Source organism: Syngnathus floridae, chromosome 2 (genome assembly GCF_059516105.1).
Source record: "Syngnathus floridae isolate MCC-2025c chromosome 2, RoL_Sflo_1.0, whole genome shotgun sequence".
NCBI lineage: Eukaryota > Metazoa > Chordata > Actinopteri > Syngnathiformes > Syngnathidae > Syngnathus > Syngnathus floridae.
The window spans coordinates 26,938,377-26,947,822 of NC_142414.1; the positions used below are offsets into that span (position 1 = coordinate 26,938,377).

The 9,446-nt window shown below is 41.9% G+C and overlaps 2 protein-coding genes and 1 long non-coding RNA gene across 5 annotated transcripts; 2 read left to right on the top strand and 1 right to left on the bottom strand.

Annotated features, from left to right (window-relative positions):
* LOC148402942 (dipeptidyl peptidase 4-like) lies at positions 1-5,964 on the top strand. 2 transcript variants are annotated; one of them, XM_088397837.1, is made up of 26 exons: positions 1-125; positions 201-288; positions 862-960; positions 1,051-1,142; positions 1,284-1,358; positions 1,540-1,592; positions 1,667-1,739; positions 1,874-1,994; positions 2,199-2,353; positions 2,428-2,525; positions 2,604-2,733; positions 2,837-2,875; positions 2,957-3,055; positions 3,133-3,203; positions 3,683-3,736; positions 3,804-3,916; positions 3,987-4,034; positions 4,095-4,193; positions 4,262-4,331; positions 4,400-4,594; positions 4,664-4,718; positions 4,791-4,890; positions 5,129-5,187; positions 5,259-5,331; positions 5,413-5,486; positions 5,561-5,964. In XM_088397837.1, the coding sequence occupies exons 1-26, from the start codon at positions 123-125 to the stop codon at positions 5,651-5,653; spliced, it is 2,229 nt and encodes a 742-aa protein (XP_088253963.1). In that variant the 5' UTR covers positions 1-122; the 3' UTR covers positions 5,654-5,964. The 2 variants fall into 2 exon arrangements, with proteins under 2 accessions (XP_088253963.1, XP_088253969.1); XM_088397843.1 differs by having other exon boundaries at positions 865-960.
* Positions 5,965-6,938: 974 nt separating this feature from the next.
* On the top strand, positions 6,939-9,191 carry LOC148402943 (uncharacterized). 2 transcript variants are annotated; one of them, XM_088397912.1, is made up of 6 exons: positions 6,939-7,052; positions 7,132-7,229; positions 7,299-7,427; positions 7,926-8,042; positions 8,845-8,991; positions 9,061-9,183. In XM_088397912.1, the coding sequence occupies exons 2-6, from the start codon at positions 7,141-7,143 to the stop codon at positions 9,083-9,085; spliced, it is 507 nt and encodes a 168-aa protein (XP_088254038.1). In that variant the 5' UTR covers positions 6,939-7,052; positions 7,132-7,140; the 3' UTR covers positions 9,086-9,183. The 2 variants fall into 2 exon arrangements, with proteins under 2 accessions (XP_088254038.1, XP_088254028.1); XM_088397902.1 differs by lacking the exon at positions 6,939-7,052 and having other exon boundaries at positions 7,123-7,229; positions 7,929-8,042; positions 9,061-9,191.
* Positions 7,106-9,193, bottom strand: LOC148402944 (uncharacterized). Its single transcript, XR_015862949.1, has 4 exons — positions 8,772-9,193; positions 8,424-8,514; positions 7,902-8,150; positions 7,106-7,292 (listed from the first exon to the last, which is right to left on the bottom strand). It is a non-coding gene; the product is annotated as an uncharacterized LOC148402944 (long non-coding RNA).
* Positions 9,194-9,446: the final 253 nt, after the last annotated feature.

Below are 9,446 nucleotides of genomic sequence, written 5' to 3' on the forward strand. Positions count from 1 at the left end.
AATATTTAACAGCTAAGTTGGATAGACGTACAACTACCTACGAGCACAATTTTCTGACGCTGCATGGGTGCTGTTGTGAATTTTTTGGACCCATATTGTTGAGTCTTTTTTTTTTTGTAATTATGGTGAGTTAATTGACAGCACATGTTCATGTCACTAAAGTTGGTGTTTTACATGAAATTTTTGCTCCATTCAATCAGGTCTCCATTGCCAAAGTGGTTCTCGGAGTTCTTGGACTGGTTGTTGTAATTGTTCTGATCACAGTACCAACTGTGATTTACTTAAAAGGTAAGTCATATTCCCAATTTTATTAATTTTTTTTCAGATGATTGAATTTATTTTTCAAGGCTAAACACAGAACCAAAATTAAAGTTAATAGTTAACACTTAAGTACCATCATCAGTCGTAAGTTGTTTCCAACCTTCTGAAGCCTCTATCTGTCCCTCTCTTCTTTTATGGTTGTTATCAAGAGTCATTATGAATGTCCACCGGAAGAGCTTTACTCACCAGCAGCAAAGCATGAGATCAAATAAGATTTACTGTCAAAAGGCTACGAATAATATGACAGCCGAGTTAAAAAAAATAATTCATACTGTATTTCATACAGCTAGCAGACCATAACTTTAAGAGTTACAAAAGACTCTTTAGCGCCTGCCTGCTAGAGAAGAGATTACAACAAGCTGCAAAGTACAGTTAAATTATCTTGACGGGACACTTCAAGAACTTTTAGACTTGTCAATTATTTAATCTCCCTTGTAAACAAGTCAAAAGGTTTGAAATTTAGATTGAATAAATCTGAGAAAAAACTTGAGTGTATATTAGTGCTGAGTATGCAACATCCAAGTTTCTTGTCTTTATCAGAAGAGCAGAATGAAAACATAGAAGAGAAGTTTTTCACACTGGCGGACGTGTTCAACAGTTCCCTCAAACCCAGATCTCCCAGCATCCGGTGGATCTCTGGTAGGTATCACGAGACATTTTGAATTTCAGTGCCAATCAAATGGCAGCATTTTTGCGTCGTTTGTAATCCTAAACTAATTCCCTTTGCAGATGATGAGTATCTGCAACGGCGACAAGGCTCAGTCTATCTTCATAACGTGACCACAGGAAAGTCCTCCATCTTCTTGAGCGCAGACATATTTGTAAGTCATCCATCTCGTTTTGATCTCTGGAGCTTGAATTGTTACCAGCGGCACCAGAAGAAGCAATGTAACCGATTTGACTAGCAGTTCTTATTGGATCAGAACGTACACTTATAAAATCTTCTCTTCTTATTAAAACAGGGAGAAAAAGAGGCTTCCGACTATCAACTGTCTGCTGATCGTAGATATGTGGCATTTATGAGTAACTACACAATGGTGAGATTCAACTTTTGATATTTGGGTCAAAATCACAGCATTGGTTTTACAATAAATATTAAATTCAATTTTCGAAATGGAGATAAGGAGATGTCTCAAAGGCACCTTGTGGTTCTTTTAACTCATATTTTTGTGTGTATTCCACCAAATAATGCCAAGTGAACATTTCCTTTCCCCATAGCTGTGGAGGCATTCATTCACAGCTTCCTACTCACTTTATGATCGGACTTTGAAGTAAGTAAGCATAAAGATTATGTGCTGGATTTATTTTATTTATTTTTTTACTTTTATTACTTATTTCATCTCAGCAAGTTTGTAGAACCTTCTAAACTTCCTGAAGAAATCCAATATTTGGCTTGGGCACCTGCAGGGAATAAACTGGTGAGTGTGACTGAATCAACTTCAACGTCAACTTTGATGGATCAGCGAAACTTTGAGCTGCCTTTTCCAAACACTTCATGTCGACTCTGGACGAGAGCTGGATTACTGAGCCTTGTTCTCTTGTACATTTCTAGGCCTTTGTGTGGAAAAATAATGTGTATATAAAGACCAGCCCGGATTCATTGCCCCAACAAGTGACATACAATGGCAAGGAGAATCAGATTTTAAATGGAATTCCAGATTGGGTGTATGAGGGTAAGTAAGAAGTACTAGAAAATGACGTAACTTTTGGTACCCTCCTATTAGAGGAGAGTTAAAAACCAAAATCGTCTTATACTGGAGAAACGCGCACTCCTAATCATTACGTTTGCCACTTTATGATTATTTGACATCGATGTGCGGTTATTTTTTTACCAGAGTCTCCTAACAATTGCCTTTCATATTTGTTCCTCCTACCAGAGGAGATGTTCTCATCCAATCAGGGCCTTTGGTGGTCCCCAGGAGGGAAATATGTGGCCTACGCCGAGTTCAATGATACATTGGTCCCCATTGTGGAGTTCACCTGGTACGGGGATCAGCAGTATCCCGCCACTATTTCTATCCCATATCCCAAGGTGGGTACTCATCCCCTCATCACATATCCAAAGATGGCTACCTGATGTCAAGTGTTTTGTATCGTCATCTTCAGGCAGGTTCCCCGAACCCAGAGGTGAAACTGTTTGTTGTGGACACAGACAATACAACAAATATCTCCGAGGTCCTCGTTCCGGAAACCTTCAGCTCACAGTAAGAGAAGCCTCAACGCTATTAAAGTTACAGAATGTGTCGGTTGTAGATTGAATGTTGTCATCTCTGGTTAACTAGGGAGCACTACTTGGCCACAGTGACTTGGGGGACTGACCAGCGTCTTGCTGTCCAATGGCTAAAACGGCTCCAAAACCACCTTATCCTTCAGATTTATGACCTCAACGACTTCGCTTGGGTCCCTATTGCGGTACAAAACTAGTAGCGTGCTTGCCAGTCTCACTATATAATATGTAGAATGAACAAATATATCAAATGTCTTCTCTGTCTGTTTTTTTTTTTTTTTTTTGTAGAGTCAGGAAGTGAAAAGCATCACTGGTTGGATTGGACGGGTAAAAATAAAAGAATGATCTAGCGTAGCTATGAAACATGATGTTATGTGCTATGCTAACGTATTTTTTTTTCCTGGCTAGTTTTCCCCATCAGCTCCAGTTTTTTCCAATGATAAGAAGAGTTATTACTTATTGATGAGTGACCCCAAAGGCTACAAGCACCTGCATCATGTTGTGGAGGTTGGTTAAGTGGACAAACGCAGGACAGTTATCGATTTATTTTGGGGGTCAACGTTATGCTAACGTGTCCTTTGCAGGGCAAGGTGACGCCAATCACTACAGGAGAATGGGAAGTCATTGCCATTCAGAAAGTAACTGCTGATAGTGTGTAAGTTGATTTTTTTGGCTATTCTTATTTCGTTGGCGGAATCAATCCCTCAAGGGGGTGGGGGCTATTTTGGGTTGGTTCATCTTGGTGAAAAGTGATCGCCGTGAATGAGTGAGCGTCTGCCTCCCGTTTCCTCCCACTTCCCTAAAACATACACGTTAGGTCAATTGAAGTCCCGAAATTGTCCGTCGGTGTGAATGCGAGTGTGAATGGCTGTTTGTCTATATGTGCCCTGCAGTTGGCTGGCGACTAGTCCTGGGTGTCACCCAAAGTCTGCCGGGATTGGCCTCTGATCGCCCGGGGACACAAACGGTAAAGAAAATGGTGGCGGCGGTAGCCAATTGGGTAGCGTAGCTTTTCCAACACTTGCGAGGACGCAAATGAACGAGTTTGAATGAGGACTTGGATGGACTGATGCCAAATCTTTTCTATTGTCCATTAAGGATATTTCTATCTTGAACACACTTCATATTCCACAGATACTACTCAAGTAACCAAGAAGGAGGCAAACCTGGAGGAAGGAATGTTTATCGGTAAGGCCTTTGCGGCATTGTGCTTGCGTCCTTTTAATGCGACTGATGCAGCGTGTGCTTTTTGCAGATGGACCAATGGAGAGGTCAAGTGTCTAACTTGCAACTTGGGCGGGGAAAACTGCCAGTATAATTCTGCTTATTTCAGCCACAACGCAAGATTCTACCTCATGACCTGCCGTGGTCAGTTCTCATCTTTTCGTGTCAAATATGTTCAAATGTCCCGTGACAAGTTGTTTATGTTTGATTAAAGGTCCGGGCATACCTTACAGTTCTCTTATGGATAGCAAAGAAGGCAAAGGTGAGCGCCGTTAGCTTAAGCTAGCAATGACTTTGATTCAATGGTCTTTCACCTCTTTAGAGCTGATGCGTTTGGAGGATAACAAGCAATTTGGCCAACTCATTTCTGACATCCAAATGCCCACCGTGCGTCGACAAACTATCACCGTTGCTGGATACAGTGAGTTCACTAAATCAGCGTGATTGTCAGCGTTATTAAATCTTTGACCTTGTTCTCGTTGGTGACAGAGCTCTGGTACAAGATGTATTTGCCACCGGGCTTCGATGAGTCCAAGAAGTACCCCTTATTGATCGACGTGTAAGAGCACATTGCCGGAATTAAAAAAGAAACCGCCTCAATGATCAAAACACTCATCAAACTTTCAGGTATGCAGGGCCCTGCAGCCAGAAAGTAGACTTTACCTACAGAGTAAGCTGGTCCACATACTTGGCCAGCACAGAGAAGATCATCGTCGCCAGTTTTGATGGGAGAGGCAGCGGTTACCAAGGCGACAAGATAATGCACGAACTCTATAAACGTCTCGGAACCTACGAGGTGGAAGATCAGATAACGGCGGCGAGGTAAGGAGGTGAAGGGTCAACAATCATTTCTCCTTCTACGAGAAGGTCTAAAGGACATTTCTGTTTTAGGGAATTCATCAAAATGGGATTTATTGACAAAGATAGAATTGCTATATGGGGATGGGTGAGTAGTCCAAGTAGCTCATGTTGAAGTCACTTTGCGCCTCTAATTATTATTATTATTTTTTTGGTTTAGTCTTATGGTGGATATGTGGCTTCCATGGTTTTGGGATCTGGAAGTGGAGTCTTTAAATGCGGAATGGCAGTTGCTCCAGTCTCCAAATGGGAATATTATGGTATTTTTCTGCTTTATTTGCAAAATTCACACTACATTTTGTTGTTGTTCTTCTTCCAAACTAGTGTTCCTCCATCTAGTGGTCAACAGTTGAATTGCACCCAAAATAGATGAACGCTACATCAAAATATTGACTGTACGAACACAACAAAATGTGAAATAGCAAGATCGCGAACCCAGAATGAAATATTACGATACAACAGATCAAAAATCAAATGTCCACTTTGGGTTCTTTCCAGATTCCATCTACACTGAGCGCTACATGACAACCCCAAATGACAATCCAGTCGCCTACGCTGTAAGTTTGCACACACACATCCATCCTTGGGTTGTAGACTACGTCTTGAAATCCAATCCCGCTCTGCACAGAACTCAACAGTTACTGGACGGGCCAAGAACTTCCATTCAGTGCAGTATCTTCTAATTCACGGAACAGCTGATGGTGAGTTATTTTATTTAAGGTTATTTAGAACAAGGCCCGCATGATGGAGTAAGTAACCCCCTGCCCCGCCCCGATTTCTAGACAACGTGCATTTCCAGCAGGCGGCTGAGATCTCTGAAGCTCTGGTGAACGAGCAGGTGGACTTTGAAGCCATGGTGAGCAAAGGAACCATGCACCATATTGATAAGCGGCATGTCCAAATGAAAATTCTAAACGCGTTGTCCTTTAGTGGTATACGGACAAGAACCACGGACTTCCTGGTTCTGCCTACCAGCACGTCTATACCCACATGAGCCACTTCATACAGAGATGCTTCGCATGAAGTCGACTGGGTCGGTCGGCACTCCACGCACTCCAAAGCAGATTGTCCATAGCCCTCACAGTTGATTAATTTAAACGGAGGCCAACATTGCCGCATTGATGGCGATCAAGTTAAAGGGCGTTTTTCAAGATGATGTACGCGAGAATATTCTTGCTAAGAACGTGAGCGAGTGTGGTTGTAAATTGAAACTTGTTAAATGTGAGCTGGAGACGCTGGTATGCGCACAATTTGGAGCTTTGTCTGTGAAAAGCTATGAACCTACAGGTGACTTTTCTGTTTTCACTTTTTATAAATTTGCCAAGATTTTAAAACCACGTGTCTTATCTAGCGTGGTACTTAGTTAAAACTTGAAGGTTAAGATTTGATTGTCAGGACTGCACGCTAAGCAAGCCACGCCCTCTCCTCGCCATGCCACGCCCTCTCCTCGCCATGCCCCGCCCCCTCACTTGAGTTCATGACTACACGTGATGTCTGCTTCTTCTGAGTTTTCATTATCTAAGCATGTCAGGGATCTCGCGTTGTGAGTCGTGCCGGCCCATGACTTTGTTGGGTCCTAAGCAGAATTGAATTGAAATCAATTTAAACAATGGATCAAATGAATGTTTTGACAAGAGCAGCAGATGTGGAGACAATACAAAATGAAGTAAGGCACACAAAAAAACAAGCCCAGATAAAGCAAAAACCAATTACAAAACAATCCCAAAGCACAGATGTTCACAAGCGACTCGGCATTGACCTTTTATGATCATTTACATCCATCAGTCCAAAATGTATCATTTGTTTCTTCCTTGACTACTTTGCTCGTAACCAGGGCTTTTGGCGCCGTCTAGTGGCATCAAAGGGCATTGCAACTGAAGAATATTTAAATTTATGGAGTGAACCACTGCATAAAAACGTTCACAAGGTATAGTCAAATTCAAATCACTTCACGTTCACCTCTCTTGCCTTCACAATTTTCCTCTGATTTCTTCCCAAGTTAAAAGTTTGTCGAGAAGCTCAAGGTCAAGCTCCTTGTCGTTTAAGACACGTTGGTGAACCGCCACCGACTCATGTCATCGTTAAACCTGAATCATCACGGATCCTAAAATAGTGACTCATTGTGCCCATATTAAAACACAGACACGCTATGCAGGAAATCACGGTAGCCCATTTAAGGATGACATCCTGCTTTTTGCCGGCCGTGTTGACTTTATTTGTTTGAACATTGCACCTTTACCTGGCATCACGCCCCAACGGGTTTCCTGACAAGGGTTGAAACACATTTAACAAATGGACCGAAAGTAATTGCCGGGCCGTAAATAAGGCAGAAACCTACCCACCGAAGCAGATCCACCTTCAGGTATTCAGGAGCCACAGGCAAAGACGGAAAGTTGGCCTTCTTCTGAAAGAGGAAATATAGGTGAGATTCGTTTGAGTCAACGTCTTCACAGAATTTTTCACGCTTACTGTGTCCGTGCGGTTGTGGTTCTATGAGACAGGTTGTAGCAATGACAAACATTCGCTCCTTGGCTGGCCTCCTTATCGTCCTCAGCGTTGTCCAATGTAGCTGGCAGGTTCCTCTTCAAGACATCTCAAGGTATTGGAAATCTAGTCGTACATTTGCCGCCAGCGTCTCTTTGTGAAGGACTTGTTCTTCCTCCTCAAGTTCAGAGACAGACGATGCTTTAATGAGGAGACATTCGGAGGGAACTTTTTCCAACGACTACAGCAAATATCTTGAAGACCGGAAAGCTCAGGACTTTGTTCAGTGGCTCATGAACAACAAGCGGAGCGGGTTAGTGGTCCATTTCCACCTCTTTATGGTTTCTTCTGATATCGGTTTGTATTATATTTGCTAAATGGAATTGGTGTTCTTCAATCGACCAAGAATCAAATCTTTTAAAAAGCAGCATTTTTACTTATTAATAAGTTGAATGCTGTTTCGCCTTTCTGCATGACATTGATGGTTTCCATAATTGCAGCTTGATAGTGTTGAGGCGGGTTAAGTTTATTTTGTGGTTTAAAGAAAACCTCTTGCATATGCTGTACGGTAAGAGTGCGACTAAAATATATTTTGATAATCGATTAATCGGTCCATGAATGATGAAAATAAATGTTAACTGTACTTTTACCGTACAGTATAATCGATTAATAGTGGCAACATACATCTATGAAGTTAGCCTGTACTGTGATGTGGAAAATGAGCGAATGAGGATGTTCGGTTGGTCGGATTTAGCGTTAGCCACTGTTCAGTTTGCGATGCACTGACCGAACATGACGCTCTTGTTCCCAGCAGCATGGAAAAGCGTCACGCCGAGGGCACGTACACCAGCGACGTCAGCTCATACCTTCAGGAGCAGGCCGTGAAAGATTTTGTCGCCGGGCTCATGTCTGGCCAAACCAGAAGAGAGTAGGGGAACTTCCTGCTTCTTTGCATTCCTCCAGTGCCTGATTCCACTGGGACAACACCTCGGCTGCTTTGTCCTAGCCGTCCCGTTCCCGATTGACCTTGATGTCCCTTTTTCGTGTAATAATAAATCACATGAATGCGTTGAGTGGAGTGACATTTTACAACATGAACAACGTTAGCTAACCGATTAGCTTCTTTAGCATCAAATAGGTTGAATAAATAGTGTGCTGATTGACAGCCTCAAACTCATTCAGCTATTAAAATGTCATGAGATTAGTGCATAGTATAAACTTTGACACATTTTAACAATAACAACTTTTTAATTTTGGTGCACAGGTTTGTAAGTGGTTACCAGTTCATTTGCCAGGATTCATTACTCACTCGTAAAAGGCTCCATATGTGTTCTGTGACTGACTGGTAACCAGTCCAGGTTGTATTCTGCCTTTTGTCAGCTGGGATAAGCTCCCGCATCCTGTGAGCATGAAGAAGACAAGCGGAACAGAAAATGGATGGATGGTTTGTGAATAAGGACAGCCAAATGAACATGAAATTTGTTTTTGCCCAACGGCACAAACATCTCGGGCAAAATAGATGTACGGGTAACCGTAAACTTTACGATACTATTTCAATGCATATGATCAGATCACAACAGGAACGCAAATGAATGTTTCTGAAAATATGCTTTTAAATAATAACCATGCAATTTACATAAAAAAAAAAAAGCCCCACCTGTAATTTGCTCAAGGGCACAAATCCAGACACCATATGCCCTAGTAACGGTTTCCATGGTGTGCATGTACAGATGGAACGTCAAGATGCAGGATTGGGGGTCAAACCGGAGGAGGCACGTGGACGGAAGCTTCACCAGCGACGTGAACAAAGTGCTGGATTCCATGGCAGCCAAGGAGTACTTACTCTGGGTCATGAACTCCAAGCCTTCAGAGGAGAGGTAAAAGACCACTCAGTAGTTACCTTGACCAAGTTGCATGTTCCTACCATGATGTTCTGTGTATTCCAGTAAGAGAGGACAAGCTGACCACTGAGGACGACACAAGAAAACAAATATGAGGAACAGGAAGCCATACAAAAAAAAAAGCAGATTCTTCCATTGTTTTGAAAGCACCGCCATAATTATTTTTTTTCTACGCATTTAAATTATTTTCTATTTATAAAATTTACAAAAAAATTTAAAGCATAGGTATAAACAATTGTGCTCGGCAAAATAAATGTTTTTTCATCGAGCGTTTGCATTTTTTCTATTGCACATGGAGGGAATATATTGGTGTTTTGTCGACAGCGTTTTGCATTGTGTTTACTATTAGCATCATGCTAACTCTGTTGTGAAGTGAGTTGAATTGAGTCCAAATTTTCTGAAAACAAAGATAGAAGAGGGGGAAAAAAGCA

Coding starts and splice junctions, on each gene's coding strand:
- LOC148402943 (XM_088397902.1), top strand. CDS start 7,123: ATGAGACAGGTTGTAGCAATGACAAACATTCGCTCCTTGGCTGGCCTC. Junction 7,428..7,928: donor ATGAACAACAAGCGGAGCGG/GTTAGTGGTCCA, acceptor TGTTCCCAGCAG/CATGGAAAAGCGTCACGCCG. Junction 8,992..9,060: donor TCCAAGCCTTCAGAGGAGAG/GTAAAAGACCAC, acceptor TGTGTATTCCAG/TAAGAGAGGACAAGCTGACC.
- LOC148402942 (XM_088397837.1), top strand. Junction 4,194..4,261: donor TATCACCGTTGCTGGATACA/GTGAGTTCACTA, acceptor CGTTGGTGACAG/AGCTCTGGTACAAGATGTAT. Junction 4,595..4,663: donor GATCAGATAACGGCGGCGAG/GTAAGGAGGTGA, acceptor TTTCTGTTTTAG/GGAATTCATCAAAATGGGAT.